The 17,763-nt window shown below is 44.7% G+C and overlaps 1 protein-coding gene across 1 annotated transcript in view; it reads left to right on the forward strand.

The window, feature by feature from the left end:
- The window catches only part of STK32C (serine/threonine kinase 32C), a 173,658-nt gene that overhangs the window by 148,549 nt on the left and 7,346 nt on the right, over positions 1–17,763 (forward strand). Inside the window, exons 4-8 of the mRNA XM_084841935.1 lie at positions 4,741–4,914; positions 5,756–5,793; positions 11,111–11,200; positions 12,649–12,752; positions 13,058–13,174. Coding sequence (XP_084698061.1) covers positions 4,741–4,914; positions 5,756–5,793; positions 11,111–11,200; positions 12,649–12,752; positions 13,058–13,174 — 523 coding nt within the window. The remainder of the gene's footprint in view (positions 1–4,740; positions 4,915–5,755; positions 5,794–11,110; positions 11,201–12,648; positions 12,753–13,057; positions 13,175–17,763) is intronic.

Genomic DNA, 17,763 nt, shown 5'->3' on the forward strand with positions numbered 1-17,763 from the left:
CGCTCTAGCCGTCTCACCTCCTGTTTCAGAGCTTGTAACTGCAGATTGAACCACGGTGCAGAGCAAGCCCTGTTCAGGGGGAGAGGGCGTTTCGGACCACCCAATCTAATGCCCCAGTGATTGCGGCATTCCAGCCACCCACCAGGGTCTCAACTGAGTGGCCGTTGGCATGCTCCAGAGAATCCCCAAGCACGTTCAGGAATCCATTTGGATCCATAAGATGCCTGGGGCGGACCATTTTAATGGGTCCTCCACCCCTGCGGAGGGGTTGTGGAACCGAGAAGTCTAACATCACCAGATAGTGATCTGACCATGACAAGGGGGTGGTGGATATACCCCCAACTTCCAGATCACTCCTCGCTTCTCCAGAAACAAACACAAGGTCTAGTGCATGATCAGCTATATGGGTGGGCCCAGTTAGAATATGGTGCAGCTCCCAGGAAGCCATGGTCTCTATGAAGGCCTGAGGTGCTCCTGTGAGGATGGCCTCTGAATGTATGTTGAAGTCCCCCAACACCAATAAGTTAGGGGACTGTACACGCACATCAGAGACCACCTCAGGCACCTCGGCCAGGGAGTCAGTCATGCAGCGGGGGGACGGTACACAAGTAGAATCCCCAGACTGCCCTTCGGGCCCAACCTCCAGTACATGCACTCAGCAACCTTGGTCTCCCGGAGAGGTGAAGACCAAGGACTCTCGGTAGATAACAGCCACTCCCCCTCCCTGATCCCCAGCCCTCGGCTGCTGTGCATACGAAAATCCAGCTGGACACATGGCTACAAGAGTTGGAGCAGCAGCCTCGGCCAGCCAGGTCTCCGTAATACGTTCCAGGTCTGCACCCTCATCCAGGATCATGTCATGGATGAGGGAGGTTTTCTGGGTAACAGACCTGGCATTGCAGAGCAGCAAATGAAGGCCAGAAGATGGGGTCATGCCTCCCCCAGCCATCTTTTGGCTCTGGACAGGCCCGGAGCAGGGGACAGATACTACACATCTCTCCCTTGTTCCCCTTATCTGGCATGACCTGCCCCTAGCGCTCTGCCAGCACCTGCCGCCCAGCCTCGGTATGTTCTGGCCCCCAACACTCCCCCCACTGCCTCTATCAGGTGGACACATGCCCCCTCGCTCCCGCCTATCAGGCAGGCTACCCACCCCTAAAACACAACAGAATCCCCCAGAAGTTAAAAAATAATTTAAATAAATAAATAAATAAATAAAAACAATCGTTGAGCTCCACGGTCGCCATTTTTGCGAATGCACATATTCTCATGTGCGAACTGTGCATTTTTGCGAAGACACACATTACCGTGTGTGCGAAAATGTGCATTTTTGGGGAAAGTGTGAAAGAGTGCACATTTTTGTGCATACAAAAATATGTGCATTTTTGCAATCACCATTTTATTTCTCAAAAAATTGTGACCACAAAGCTTGATGAGGCCACAGGGGTGAGTGCAGGCCATTTGCTGAGCACAGGCAGGGGGTGAGCAGGGGCAGGGGCTCGGTGAGTGGGGCTCAGGGGTGTGAGCGGGACCAGGTCCACCGGATTCCCAGACTGAATTGGGTGCCCATGCCATCTCTAGCCTCAACTTGCAGGAGCAGAAGTGCTAAAGCAAAGCCACCATTGGATACAGCCCCCTGTCAGTCTCATCACAGCTGGATTTGATGTGCAAGGTCTGGTTTGCAAAATGCAATAACGGAAGATGGCAGCAAAGCAAAACTGTTCAGTAGCAAAGCTACTGAACAGCGTCCCGGTAGTAGGTTCAGAGGGGTGTCAGTGCAAATGTAGAGCCTCTTCCTGCAGCAGCTGATTTATACAAACATGAGTGGAACACCAATGTTCCCTACAATAAACTACAGATCCTCAGCATGTGCCCCCTACAGCAGAATGGGATTCTTAGGTTATGCTATAGTAATATTTGTGTGTGTTTTGTGTGAATATATCTATATAAAGGTGGGGAGAGAAATGTAAAGTGGGGAAGTATAGGAAAAAAATATATTAGGGGTTATGTGCAGTAGTGTAGTATAGCTGGGACTCACAGGGATGCAGCACTTGCAATTTTTGATTAGCTGGGATGCTGACATCATCTGCCACTTCAGCACCCCCCCCTCCCGAATTCCTTGTTCCCTCCCTCTGAGTTTAGCTGCAATCCCCACAGTAGCTGGGGGGAAGTGAATTTTCCCAACAACAATATATTGTTCCCTGTTGTAATGCAAAGTATTTTGGGGGTGGCTTGGTCTTGAATGGGCAATTAAGACCCATTAGCTTTAGCAAAGTCTTGCTCCTGGTGGAGATGAAAAGTGCTAGAACTGATTTATTGATCCTGATCAGCACAGCTGCCTGCATTTTTGGACTCTCTTTGGGGGAGTGGTTATGGGCACTGTTAGGATGCACTTCGAAATTTACCACTACCCCATTGGTTATATGTCAATTATTAGGAAGGGAGAAGGGAGGCAAATATATTGTTTTGATTGGTTCTGGAGAACTTCAGCATGATCAGCTTTCTTTCCTGAGATGGGAGCGTACAGTTGGGTTCTGAGAGGGTCTGTGCCTTATAGTTTATGGGGTGGGGGAGAGAGTAAGATACGATGTTAGCTACCATAAATGAAGGGGCTGTGTTTTGTCTATTTGATTTTGAGTACCTATTTGGCTCGGTTTACTTTGTGCAGAATTATATAAAGATGTAACTTTTATTTAAAAGGAGAATTTAATATATCGTTGCTTACTTAGTTTGGACAAATGCAGTTTCCACATTATTATCAAAGTTAACAGCTTTCATAGCAACAAACCAGGTTACCTTTGTATATTTGAGGGTGCCAGATAACTGAAGTAAATTTCTCAGCAGTGGACTGGCAACACCAGTAATAAACCTCTCACTCCCATAGGTTGTGGTGTCATATCCCCCAGGACTTAGGAATATATGTCTGCCCTATGAGAAACACTATTGGAACTCCAGTGAAATCCACTACATGTAAAATAGGCCAAAGCACTTTTACAGTGCAATCCTATTCATGTCTGCTCAGAAGTAAGCCCCACTGATTTCAGTGAGGCTTGCTGCCAGTTAAGTGGGTGTAGGATTTCAGCCTTAGTAGTTGAATGTTAAGGCACACTGAGAAAAGGGTCACAAGAAACAGCCATTTGTTAAGGGAGAAGATGTGGCCACCCACCCATACTTCTGTCAATCCCAAAGATGGATCCTAGCTGATTAGAACAGACAGTGATTTGCTGCTCGTGGCCTTTCGGGTGTTGCTCCTTCCTGGAATAGTCTTTTCTTTGCCTGGATTTCAACCTCTGCCATTGGGATGATGGAACAACCAATCCTTGAAAGGCTATTGTGGTCACAGTCAGTCTGGGGGCATGGCAGTGGGATTTCCCACTACGTAAGTGTGTTACGTAGTGTATTGGATACAGTCTTGGACTGCCACCAGGAAACCATCTGGAGGACCACTAGTTGCCTACACCTAACCTAATTAAACACTCCTCTAGAGTTTCTATGAGAATAAGGGAAGAAATGAAAATGAAGAATGATGTAGTGCTATACTACCCACCTAGGTATTGGCCATATGTTCTCCCATTTAATTTTATGAAAAGGACCAGGAAAAGAAATTCTCACAGTGAAGGCAATCCATGCACTTGCGGAGAGAAAGAGAAGTCAGTGTTTTAAACCAGAGGTGGGCAACCTCAGAGGATCTGGGGGCCCATTTTCACCCCCGGGCCCCTGCTGGGGGCCACCATTCTCTGAATTGCTGTGCGGCAGCAAAAAAGCTATATTTCTGCTCTAAAACAAAGTGCACGGTAAGCCCGTGACTTGTTTTAAAGGAAAATCGTGCTCCTGGAAGACCCAGAAGAGTGCAATTGCCATTAAAGCAAGGTGTGTACTGATCATGCGTGTTGTTTTAAAGGGGATATGCACCTATTGCTGCCATCACACCATTGGAATTGGGGCAGTGGTGGCACTTTGGGCAGCCCCAAGAGCTGCAAATCTGGCCGTGTGTGTGTGTGGACGCAGCCTGTGGCCCCTGTGTTACTCACCCCTGTTTTAGACCCCTGTCCCCTAGCCAGTTACGTCATAATCAAGATGCTTTGATTCCCAGACAATTCTCTTTCCCATTGGGTCTCCCTATTAACCAGTGTAGGGCTCCCCACTGGCAGGTAGGCAGAATATGTCAGGCCAGTGATATCCTTGGACACATCTGGGGATAGAGGCCAAATAGCAGCAACTCAAGCTAACACAATGTTGCCAATGAGTCACTCACATGGACAGCACTGTTTTTCTGTTGATAATGAAATGAGATGGGCTGCTTGATATTCCAGTACATTATTGATTTTGCCTGGAAAAAATGACTGTAACAATCACATTACAGCAGCCATGTGATTGTGCCCAATATAGAAGCGGGGTTTATATGAGGAAGGTAAAATTAACTGGGACAGCTGCTCCTTGCTAGATATGAAACCGGGGGCAGCTCATATAATAAGCTCTCCAAAACAAAACGACAGAAGCCAAATTGATTTGTTTAGAATTTCAATATATAATGGCAAGGGGGCAAAAAGAACCAGGAAAAATGAAAAGAGTTTGTCTCTCATGTAGACATATGAACATTGAAGGGGCGTCCTGATTTTGTTATTATTTGTCAGGTGTGTGTACGAACGAAAAGGGAGAACAGACCTTTCATCTGGTAATGCCTTCTGTGAAATTGGAGCAGTATCCCACAGTTTACTCACCTTTGCTCATTTTCCTCAGGTACTCATTTCAAGATGAAGAAGACATGTTTATGGTGGTGGATTTGCTCCTGGGTGGTGACCTACGCTATCATCTCCAGCAAAACGTGCAGTTTACCGAGGAAACAGTGAAACTCTATATCTGTGAGATGGCCTCAGCTTTAGATTATTTGCGTAGTCAGCACATCATACACAGGTAACAGCACAATCTGTTACTCTCAGCTGTCAGGAGCTGGCATGGATATGCAAACCCTTCTAGACTCAGGCTCATTAGGGGATAGTTTTTCAGCTGGTTTCAAGTATGTGGATACTCAACTACAAAACTGCACTTGAATTCAATAGAGCTTTTAGTCAGTGAACACCTATGCCCCACTGTTAGTGTGGGAATATATGATCATTTATGACCAGTGGCATCAGGGACGCAGCGCTGGCATGTTTTGGTTAGCAGGGACACTGACGCCGTCTGCCACGGCCCCTTCAGTCATCTGAAGATCCCTCTGAGCTTAGCTGGAATCCTCGAGGTAGCTGGCGGGGGTGGGGATGGGGAGAGATGTTGAATTTGCCTCTCAGTTACTGGGCAGTAAGAGCTTCAAGCTGGTATTTTTTGGTATTTTTGGCCTCACCCCTTTTGCCCCTCCCATCACTGGAATGCAGCCTCCAAATGCATCTCCAAAATGGAATTCAGCCCTCAAGGTGAAAGACAATCGACACCCCTCCCGGAAGAGAGCTGGTTGTTGTTGCTGTTGATGATGATGATAATTTCATTTCTGAATGAAAAGAAGCGCTCTGGGCAGTTCACAACAGACCTGTGTTTATACCATGACATTCATGTATTTATCAAGCATGTTTTAAGGTATTTCTTTCACGTGAAATTTCCTTGAGAAGGTTATGTGAGTTTCACCCAGCTATTTTGTTCCATGAAACTGGGTGATATTTCTGTAATCTAAAAAACACTGTTAAATAGCTTCCCCGGGGCATTTTGTATGATATGATTACATAGTCATGAGAAATCTTAAAGGCTTGTTTCTGCTTTCCAGAGACGTGAAACCAGACAACATTCTCCTTGATGAACAAGGTAAAGGGGAAAATGCTAATTATTTCTACTGCATCTGAATTGTCTGGGTTTGCCACCCCACCCCCCTCAGCACTTAGTATCTTGTGCATTCATTTACATGTTCCAATTTTATGCTCCAATTTTTGTGGTTGTGAATGATGCACACAAGGTTATGGGCTTCGAAAGTGAATTGATTCTGTTTATCAGCCGTCAAGACACATTTCAATGAAGAATTAGTGGTAATTGACATTGATTGGTAGCTACTATTACTCATTCTGGAAAGCTTTGGATAAGTGCCGCTTTATGCGAAAGCAATTAAAACTGCAGCCTTATGGGGTACCCGTTGTCCTCTGCCAATATAGATACGTTGTTCAGAGAGCATATTTACACATTTTTCTTACATTTGACATCTGTTTACCTGCTTGGGTAGGGGGAGGCAAGAGTAACATGGCTGTTTTAAGTTTGAATTCTGATAGGAAAGCCAGGAGTAAAGAAGCATTCCACAATTCTGCTGGGTTTTGGCAAGGGAAGGGTTTAGCTCAGCGGAAGAGCACGTGTTTTGCAGGCAGAAGGTCCCAGGTTCAATCCCTGACATCACCAGGTAGGGATGAGGAAAGAACCCTGTCTGAAACTCTGGGCCACCGCTGCTGATTGGTGTAGACAGGGATAGGCTACCAGTGTGTCTTCAGACACCTTTTTTGGCACCTGCCAAGGTGCCCTGCCCCTCTAATGTTTAACTTAAGAAACAAAAAGATTACATTTTCTTACTGGCAACTGGGATTACTTCAAAGCAAAGCGAGGGCCACCAGCCACTGCCATCTTAATTTCCCAAGAATGCCCCTGGCCAAACATGGGGCTCAGAGACATTCTTAGGAAAGGAAGACAGCAGGTGGCTGCAGGACAATGCTTTCCTCTGCAGAACACACAGACACCGAGAAAAAGAAGGGGGGAAAGAAAAAGGGGCTCCTGTCACTTCTGTTTGGCGAGCTGGAGGGTGCTGGGCTAAAGAAAGTGGTGGAGGGCAAGGGAGAGCAAGAGGGGCTTAGAAGGGCAGCGAGAAACCAGCTTTGGGGGTTGGGGCAGGGAGTCAGGGGTGCCAGCACATAGCTAGCAGGTAGAGGGTGTAGGGAGAGCAGTAGAAAACCAGTGGGGGCTGGGGGAGCTAGCTGGGAGCAACCTGGGGGAGTTGGGGTGGGTTGTGTGCTTGTATGGCAGAATGTTTGGGGGCTGTGTGTGCCTGTGAGAAAGAGAGAGGGAAAAATAAAGGGGCTGGAAGGGTATCTTTGAGGGAGCCTGAACAAATACGTTTGCATGTGCTTGCAGTGAGGAGAAGGGAGGTGTGTGTGTGTGTGTGTGTGTGTGTGTGTGTATGCATGATGAGCATCTACGGGTGGTGAGCCAGGATGAGAGAGAAAAATACATAAGGGGGAATGTTTGCTGACCCAGAGAGGGTGAAGGGGAAGAGGAAAAAGAGTAGGTGTTCTGGGAGACAGGTTTCTGTTGGTGCTGAAACTGTGGGCTCAAATGAGTTATTTAGTGTATTGGGGCTCAGACCCCACCTCTGCCTTGTACTCAGTCTTTTAGGCAGGCTATTTGTTCTTTGGGGCAAGACGTGCCTCCTATGGCAGCCATTTTATGGTGGTGCCCAGGACAGTTTCTTACATTGTCAAATGTGCCCCTGGGCCCAAAAAGGTTGCCTACCCTGAATTCGATGGAACGGTGGTCTGACTTGGTATATGGCAGTCTCCTACGATGCACACTTGGAACTCCATAGAGCAAAGGCTTCTCCTTTCATTTCACCAAGAGGCACATTCCATTTGCTTCCTAAAGAAATGCATGTGTTTATGCTCATCCTGCTGTTGAACTCCATGTATCTTTCAAAGGTCCTGTGAGAACAACACAGCCTTTGGACAGTGGTTACCTGAAACATCATTCAGTTGAAATCTTAGGGATGCATGTTTGAATGCTTCCTCAGCAACCATGTGGGAAGATTTGCTGAGGGTGGGAGGATTTCTGCCCATTCCAATAATGGGTATTGTTAATTCCAGGTCACGTCAAGTGTCACTAGGTGATGGCAGACTACCCCCACAGATCTGCTGTTCCCCCTCTTCTACACAATAGCAACCTGTTCACCTGCCCTCTCGCTCCAGCCCAGAGGCAGAGAGTAAGGCTGGGTTCACACAACACACTAATCCACACTGAGTGGTTGAGTGTGGGTTGTTGTTGAACTGTGGGTTGTCTGAACCCAGGACATTTTCCACAGGGTCGCTTGTCAACCATGGAGTGCGGCTTGTTAACGACCCTGAACAACCCAAAAACAATGGGTTCTCAAGGTGGCATGTTCAAGAAAAGTAACCCACCCTGAGGAAAATGTCCTGGGTTCAGACAACACACTAACCCACGGTTCAACAAACAACCCACATTTACCTACTGAGTATGGGTTAGTGTGTTGTGTGAACCCAGCCTATGAGAGGATGTAGCAAGGGGAACAAGGGGAAGAAGCAGCCACCTTGCCTGCCCTCTCACCCTGGGTGGTGATGGGGATTCTGCTCAGAAGGAGTGGGCAATGGCAATGAGGACGAAGACCCACCAAGGGCACCATCTGCTGTACAGTATATGCAAAAGTGAGATAGGAAGAGGAAATAAGAAGTAAAACGATTTTATAATCTTTCATGCATTACAAATGCCAGGGATCCACATACACATGCAGGACAGAAACTGGCCTGAAGAAAAAGAAAGAGGTTTATTTTGGACTGGAGATTTTTTTATCTTGGTTTGAAAGTAATAGTCCCTGGGGCAAGTTCTGAAAGTAGTTCGTTATCTGTCTCAGGCAGCTCATGCAGGATTTCTTTTCAGCCTTTTGTGAGAGAGCCAGTGAATTGGCCACAGATTATATAGTAGGCCTAATTGTAGTTTAAGTGAGATGTGGCTGTTAACACAAGCAATCTGACATTGGCCACCTATGCAGCAGTATAGCTTGAAAACTGCTTCTTATAGAGGGGACATATATTTAGGTCAGAGTCCATCCAAGTTAATGAATGAAATAACACTGGAGGTGGGCCATCCATCAGACCCTTCCTATCCTCCACTATGCAGACTACATCAAGAATCATGGGGTCAAACTACACATGAAGATGGCAGACCATGTCTTTAAAAGCAGCCCTCTCCCTATTGCAAGAATTGCAGGGTGTATGTGTGCCAAAGGAGTGTGTGGGCAGCAGGGGGGTCTAATGGAGTGTGTGGGCAGTGGGGAGAGCCAAAGGAGTGTATGGGCTGTGGGGGAGGGTTCAATACTTCCTCCCTTGGGTACTTTAAATTAACCCCCCTGCCCCCGCTTTGCACATGATTGAGGCAGACCTACTGTACATTTAAAGATAGTTGAGACTTTTTCTCTCTGTGATGAAAGCCTTCTTCAAGAATCCAGCAGAGATGGTGGCACTTTTCATCAGTTCAGAATCAGCTTTTGATTTGAAGTCACTTGAATGGACTCTCGCCAAGTGTGGTTCTAATGATTTACAATCAGCTGCTAGATGATTTGTCCATGTGTCCCCTGGTGTCTTTAGCACTTTTTCAGCTCTGATAATAGCATGTTCTCACATGAATCCTTTTGAACAGCTTATCAAATAGCATTTCACAAGGCAAGGAAGAGGCAGTAGGGATGGGAACTACTCTGACCACAGATTGCCTGAAAGGCTTTTATCTTGCATATATTCACACATAAGCCAAGTTGTATTTAAGGTGCCATAGTTTACGCATGAGTATATCAACCCAGGAAGAGATTCAAAGAAGTTCTGGTTTTCTTTCTAACACAGCTCTTCTATGGAGGAGGAGATGCACTACCCGCATCCTGAGAATAGTGTGCCCTTTTGCTAGTCATGCAAGGAGAAAAGAGAAAAATGAAAGAGACTTCTGTAAGAGAGCATGTTGACTCGGGAGAGCAGGTTTTTTAGAAATAACACATGATATGTTGATCAAACTCCACATTGGCCCATTGTAACAAAACTCATAGGATCAGCATAATAAGGCCTTTATTAGGATCATCTTGATTAATTCACAATTAATACATGGTTTCAAGTATGTTAGAACTCTTCCTTAAACTAGATGTTCAATTAAAAAAAGAAAAGAACAAGTATTTCTTAAGAACAAAAATAGGTGTTTTTTTGTATATAGGTGTAAGGTTGTAGGTTGTTTCAGTGATGCTGTCTGTTGCACTATTGTTCCCTGTGATACACTTAAATTTGGAATTATTTAGCCAAAATTGTAAAAAGTATTGACTGAGTGAGTGCTTTTAAAAGTAAGCTAAAATCCTTGCATGGGTTAGAAGTCATTAGATTTGAAAACTGTATCAAATCTAGGCATCTTTTTATTGATGTTTATTCCACAAAACATGCATGCTGTACCAAGAAAATTCAAATACTCTGATCGCTATGATTATTGCAAATGAAGGATATTTGTATGTATCTGCTTATATTTACAGTTTTGGCCACAATTTAGCACAGAGCTAGATTAAGTAGTAGGCCAATTAAAACTAGTAGGCAGATTAAGCACTATTGTGTTGGACTGAAGTTCTATTCTGCTTTTAAGATTTAGATTTTTTAAAAATCTGGATTTGTTTTTCCCCCCTAAGTTCCTCAAGGACTGAGGGAATTGAAATAGAGAACACTGGAGATTTGGGATGGCTTGATCCATAGGAAGAAAAGTCAGGGAAGCTCCATCCCAAACCACTGGAACACCTGTTTAACCCTCCTTCTCCCAAAGGTGGCATTTTTCCAAATACCTTTAATATGTGTCTACACTTTAAATGAAACTGAGGTTTTAGTATGCTGAATTCTACAGCAGACACCAGGTTCTGCTTATGCAACTAAACAGACAAACATGTGCATAAGTCTGCTTTATTTAATTTAATGAGAGCTGGAATTGTATGGGATGCTTGCTGGCTACAGAACATGTTTGTGGGATGGTTCAGCTAGTACACTAAACCCTAGCTGGAATAAATGTAGTAGTTCTGATAACTGTACAGTCTGCAGCTCTTTATCTTTTAAAGAAGCGAGGAGTCACATTTTTCAAATTATTTTTAATCCAATGAGACCTTGATGATGCCACCTGGTTCACATTATCCATAAGGGGCAGATTTTACTTTTATGCTGGCTGGGGATGATAGAGGCTGTAGTCCAACATATCTGGAGGACACCAGGTTAGGATAGGCTGTCCTAAAGTATCTTAGCATCAATGTCCCCCATCTTAAGTAGTTCCTTTCTAAATAACTTGGGCACAATTGGTTTACATTCTTTCCATTCTAAAAAAACCCCACACACCCTATGTTGTTTTTCTGTTTAAGGCCATGCACACCTAACAGATTTTAATATTGCAACAATCATCAGAGATGGCGAAAGGGCAACTGCTCTAGCTGGAACTAAGCCGTATATGGGTAAATAAACACTTTCCATTTGTTTAATGATGACATTTGCATGCAAACATTTTCATAATAGGCCATTTAATCATATTCCTCCCCACATAAAGTGTTTGGATTTCCTTTGGAATTTTCCGAACAGCCAGCGGTCAGTTCCACCAGTTAGAACTGACTACCACAAGAACTTTTATTAATGGTGTCAAAAATCAGATGAGCCGGCTGTAAAGCAATAAAAACACATTTATTCCGATCACACCAAAACAGCTCTGAGGCTGATCTGTTGGTTACTTTCAGCATAAAACCCACAACACTCCAAACACATGCAGCAAAGGAAACCCAACCCATCCCTTATGTATATCTGTGTTCCCCAGCTCTGCATAGTGAAGTAGGTTTCACCAGTCCAAAGTGAATCCCCCTGCAGAGTCGTCCAAAGCTCTAACAGGTCAAAGGGGTAGAGGTTGATGGTTGTCTTTGGACAGTCACCTTCTTCTCCTCCAAGGACTTTAAACCTGGGTTTTTGTTACAGCCCCTAGCCAAGGTCCAGGTTGGCCTCATGGACTACCTGCATCTTGAGATAAACATCGTGTGGTAAATAATTCCACATTAAATATGGTAAATAATTCCACATTAAATGTGGTAAATGGCTTCATATGCATCATTGTGGTAAATGACTCCACATTGGGGATCGTATCATTTGATGTCCATATAAGGGATCGTGGCATGCCTTATATCACACATATGGAGCGTGATACAATGTTCTTGTTATATAACATAATATTTTGACCCATAACAATCCCCTTAACTGTTAAGTCTTAACATTTTCATTATTTTTCCCAGTTCATCGTACACCCAGTTTACTAGCATTGACATTTCTCCAGTTGGTACTTCATATAAAGGGCTTAATGAACCATAAGAGTTTGGGACTTTCCCATTCATCCCTTGAGCCCTTTTACCCACAGTCCCCCCTTACATCAGCTGGGTTCACAGCAATGGATAGCTATAGCAGGAAACACAGGCCCAGGCATACTCCCAATGGCCAGTGATCCCTTAGGCCACCTCCATGGCCACAGGTCCTTGACCTGTTTCAAAATGCTAGAAAAGCAGGAGTGAGGGGTGGGTTCATACTATCAAGTCACATTCTGATTCTTGCTATACCTGAACAAAGCGATGAGCTCTAAGCAGGCATTTGTATCCAGTTCAGGCCAGGTTCTTGTTTGAATAGCAGTTGGTGGCTCTTGTTCCTGTGGCTGATGGATGTAGCCAGAGTGTCCTTTCCCTTTCCTTCTGCAATCTTCATGGATAGATGTATGTAGACATGTGCTGTGTGTTAGTTTACTGCTAGAGCAGTATCATACCAGCCAAAAATAAGGGAGGCATTTATTTATGATTTATTTATTTACAACATTTATATACTGTTCCACATCTAAACAGATTTAGTAATTCCCTGCCATTTTTTCCCTTTTCAGCTCCAGAGATCTTTCATTCTTTTCTGAATGGTGGAACCGGTTACTCCTTTGAAGTTGACTGGTGGTCACTGGGAGTGATGGCGTATGAGCTCCTCCGTGGATGGGTGCCTGCCTCTTTCGTTCTTTCTTTCTTTCTTTCTTTCTTTCTTTCTCTCTCTCTCTCTCTCTCTCTCTCTCTCTCTCTCTTTCTTTCTTTCTTTCTTGGCTCAATCCTATGCATCTTTAGACAAAAAAGTAGGACTTTTTTCTGTCTAAATGTGCATAGGATTGCGCTATAAGGTATCTTGACAGTCTGAATAACACTGTTACTTCCATGCTTCATGTTCTTCAGAAGTAAGCATGGTGTTTCTTGAGAAGTAATTATGGCATTTCCAATTGTTCCATTTCTTTCTTTTCCTTTTTGTCTTAGAGGCCTTATGACATCCATTCCAACAGCCCGGTGGAATCTTTAGTTCAGTTGTTCAGCACTGTGAGTGTTCAGTACGCAACAGCGTGGACAAAAGACATGGTGGCGTTATTAAGAAAGGTAAGTCACCGTCTTTCCAGCAGAGACTGCAATGATTCATCAGCCCACAGCAAACAACAAGGGCCCTGATCCAGAGATATGTGCTGATAGTGATTTGCCCACATGTTCCTGCGGCATGTGTTGGCAATTGCTTGACCTGCAGTCAGATGTCTCCATGTGTGTTGTTCCCAGTACATAGTCAGGAAGTGATGCCTGAGGTCCGGAATAGTGAATGCAGAGATGCAGCGCTTGGCATCACAGGTGAAGTACCCTTCTGCTCAGGTGCTTCCCAGCACCATCACAGGATCAGAATGTAAATGTACAATGCTAATGAGACAAATATTTCTCCCTGCCCCCCGGCTCTGTAATGGCAACAAGTCATTTGTTTAACATTATTGTTAAAGGTACACATCAATCATATTTTAATTGGCAATACAAAATAATAATTTGATCTTTTTTTCCTGCTTGGTGAACAGGGGCTTATTCCCACGTTACGTTTTCAAAGACTGACAAAACAAGCAATTCCAATGTGTATGTACATTTACAGTCTTGCCGACAGGTGAAGCACATAGGGTTCACTTCCCACTCTTGGCTTCACTTGGGCAAATTATACTTGTGAGCAATTCATGCATCATGCTTGCACAAGTATCTGATAGTGTAAGCCACCTGTGCCTGGAATCATAACTTGTGAGTTAGTTCTAACGTACTCTGTATCATTTTAATTCCACTTCTTAGCGCAGTGATGGGCAACTCCAAGGCACTTTGGTGTGGCCTACAAAAGCTTGACAGAATCCTGAGGAGCCTGGTTTTCATTTTTAAAAATAGGTTTCTAGCCCTTGTGGTTGTAGAGAAAACTTTGAAAGTATGATGCTAAGGGCACAAGGCACAAGTCTAAAAGCCTGGGTCTCTGCCAAACATCTAAAATGGGTGAAAGGCATAATGTGGAGGGCAAAAGCAGCAGTTAGTGAAGTAGTGCTTAACCCTCAACCTGCCTCTCACTTCTCCTTGCACTTCCCTTCCTAAGCTTCATTGCCCCATCTTTGATGTGGTAAGAGAGGGTTCCCAGGGGTGAGTTAGCTACAGCTCAAAGAAAAATGCTGGGGAAGGTGAGTGCAGGGGAAAAGCAGTAGGCAAGGAAAGGGTTAAGCAACTCCCCTCTGCCTACTGCTTTCCCTGTCCGCATTGCTTCCTTCTACACCCCTTTTTTGATCTTCAGCAGAAACCTGGTTCCTGGACCTGTGCCTCCGCCAAATGCCTAGTTTGGCTCTAAAGAACGCAAAAAGTGGTAAACAATCAGAAACTAGAAAGAGTTTTTAATACTTAAATTACTGTTCTACTCCCATGATTTCTAATGACATAATCACATGGGTTGGGAAAGGCTAATCTAGATGCTCAGTCTAGAGTGCTATTCTTCAGGTTCATGAAAATGATACATTAGGGACATGCTACTTAAAGATACAAGTCAGGTGTGATCTTCCAGCTCTTGATCTGTTTTTTTTATGTGGCCTGAATACGTTTCCAGCCCTTGTCTCTGTAGGGTTCAAATGTTTTCCGTCAACAGTTCTCAGGTTACATATTTTGGCTAACATAAGCATTAATAAGAAAGGATAATTTCTTCAATCCAGCAATACTTTGCATGTGAATGAGTTTGGGTACAAGCACAGAGTCACCCTGTCTGCAAGAATCCCCCTTTCATTTCAGTGGAGGAGCTGTGGTCTGCCCCCATATAATCAATCAGGTTTTTATGTTGCAATGAAAGGGATAGTTTATGTACATATCTGAGTGCGCACAGACTTCTGTGACAGGGAGATTCCCTCCAGTATGGAAAACAATAGCCGATTATTGCAATAGGTACTTGTTATCGCTTGAGCTTGAAATGTGGGGTTTTGGAAGCCTAGTAATGTGATAGAATTATAACCCCTTCTAATAGTCAACTCAAGTGGTGAGTGCCGACAGAGTTGGAGCCAACCTGGGGCCACTGGGAAGTAAAAGGGAAGAATCAGTATGTTTGGACAAACCCTGAGCATTGCACAAATGCAAACAACCCATTAAAAAAAGTCCAGTGAGAACTCAGCATGCTTAGTACAATAGTCACAGAATGCTGAGAGTCTGTCGAAAAAGACAAAATAAAAATGGTCCAGGTGGTGGCAGAATTGAATATCCTGTAGAAGAACATGCTGGCTGGCTGGAACTTTGAACAAGTCAGAACACTCCTGTTGGGCGATGAGGATACACCACAACATTTTGTTGAAGATTCCACTTGTAATATCCAAATACAAAGTTGAGGGGGGCCATATGGCATTCCAATGGGTTTCCGCTATAGAAATCCCTGCACTAGGATAAAGAATCCCATAACACTTTCCTCCTTCAGCAGCAGGCACCTAATGCAATCTGTTTTGTTACGTAATGTTTTGCTGTTTTGATGGGAGAGGAAGTTTGTCATTTTATATTTGTGAATGTTGGCTGGCTTTAAAAAGTGAGATGTGTAAGCATGTGTTTTTGTTTTGTTTTTTCAAAAAAACATACACACAACAGTGACAGCCATCAAAGGGCTCCAATATAAGTCCATGTCAGGTGGCGATATACATAATGAAAGTTTGGTTTTAAAGTAGAGCTCCGTTATGAAACAATTCCACGGCAACTTACTCAGTAAGATCACAGATGCCCTCTGCTGGATTAGTGTAGGAACACAGCCTCAAAAGCAAAGGTTGTCTATGGCAGCTTTCCCCAACCTGATGCCGTCCAGATGTTTTGGACTACAATTCCCAGCATTCCTCGGCATTGACCAGTCTGGCTAGGGCCGATTGGAATTTTAGACCAAAACATCTGGACGGTACCAGCTTGGGGAAGGCTGTCCTATAGAAATGCATAGAATGTATCCATAGTGGAAAATGCCATTGAACCCATATGTAGAAATGACAAAGCACAACATTTAAACAGTTTAGGGGCTTTTGGAATGCATCTGGCTGGTGTATGCTTAATGTTAGCTACCACTCTTCTAATCTGTGAAGAGCACATTGAGATTACTTTTCAGCGAAGAATGGTGGTATGGTAAATATTGGCTGGCTTGTTGCCATCAGTTTACTGCTTCACTGCATGCTAGAGTCAGTCTGGATCCACTAATTGACCTGCTGCCGGACTGACTTAACCCATTCAGTGAGCCAGAACTTTGAATTCAGGACTTGATCAGAACTCACAATACCTGGGAGGGATGTTAGCACAGCTGCAGAGCACATTCTCTGAATGCAGACGGTCCGATGGTGGTGCTGTCCCTGATGTCTCCCATTGAAAGGATTAGCAGGTGATGGGAAAGACCCCTACCTGAGATCCTTGAGAGCTGTGGCCTGCCAGCAGAGACAATACTGGGTAAATAGTCTGACCTGGCGTCCTGTAGTGCCATGCCCTTGATTTCCCTAAGCAGTCAATGTTGGGTGATGCAAAGAGCTTGAAGGAGGATCTCATCTTCCCGTGCTAGAATTGTATGAGGATATGATCAAGTCTTGTTTTTCTGAAAGCAGACTTATTACTTTTATACAAGTGGAGAAGCAGTCTCAGCTGAACATTTTGTGGAATGGACTAGTGGTGGAAAAATCTGGAGGTGAAGCATTAATTGTTCTAAGTCCCTGTGATGTGCCTAAAGGTGCAAAGAGCATGTCTGTTTGAGCCAGTGACAATGAGATTTCTGCTCCTGCTCTCAGTGGGGCCTACGTTTGCACGCATGCCAGAATATGGAAAGCCAGTCATGGGGTGGGTGGAAGCAGCAAGTGGGGTGGGGTGGACAAAGCACTGAAGCAAGCACAAGAGGCTTTGCTTCCCCCCCCCCCAAAGGCAAGAGGAGTTCAGGAGGAAGAAAGAGCCAAGGGCAGTCATTGTCTTTGGAAGGAAGACACTCCTGCCACTGTCATGTGAAATTTGCACTGCACTTTGTGTTCTTTGCTTGAGCTTTCATTCAAACACTGAGTAGGACAGGTGGTAGTATTCTCACCTGATTGCACCATCTCAGTTGGGAGGAGGGAGGAGGTCTTCCTTCCTTGAAAGTAACCCCTGTATCAAAAGATCTCTACACTTCTAGCATCATAAGAAAACCTAGGCTTTAGCTTTGCGTTTCTAGTTTGGTGCATATCTGACCCTTCAAGCGCACTCTCATCATTCAGGGAAATGGTGGTCTAAGTGGGGATTGGGAGGGAAGTGATGGATCGCCTGCCACTTCCAAAGCCTTGGCCAGTTTGTGCTGGCTGGGGTGGGTGATCCTTACCATTGTTCCTCCCCACCCCCAAAAAAGTGTGTGCGGTGGGGGGCTGATCCTGGGGCTTCTTGGGGGAATGAAGGGGCTTTAAATCCAGTGGATCAAAGGCTGCTTTTGCCTTGCCTCTGGAACACCCTGTTTTGGGACCTACCACCAGCAGAAGCACTGCCTGTGGCAGATGTACAGCTACAGAGCCTTCCACACGGGCACAGCTGCTGTCCACTGATGGTTACATCCTCCCCCTCCTAACCCCCCAGAGAGCTTCGGCTATTGGGCAGTATAGAAATGTGATACATAAATAAATAAATAACCTGTCCAGGAGATATGAAGGTTAGGATTGCTCTGTAAGTCCTTGTCAGGGTGG

Source organism: Heloderma suspectum, chromosome 3 (genome assembly GCF_057233095.1).
Source record: "Heloderma suspectum isolate Gila_16-S chromosome 3, 16-S_ref, whole genome shotgun sequence".
Classification (NCBI taxonomy): Eukaryota; Metazoa; Chordata; class Lepidosauria; order Squamata; family Helodermatidae; genus Heloderma; species Heloderma suspectum.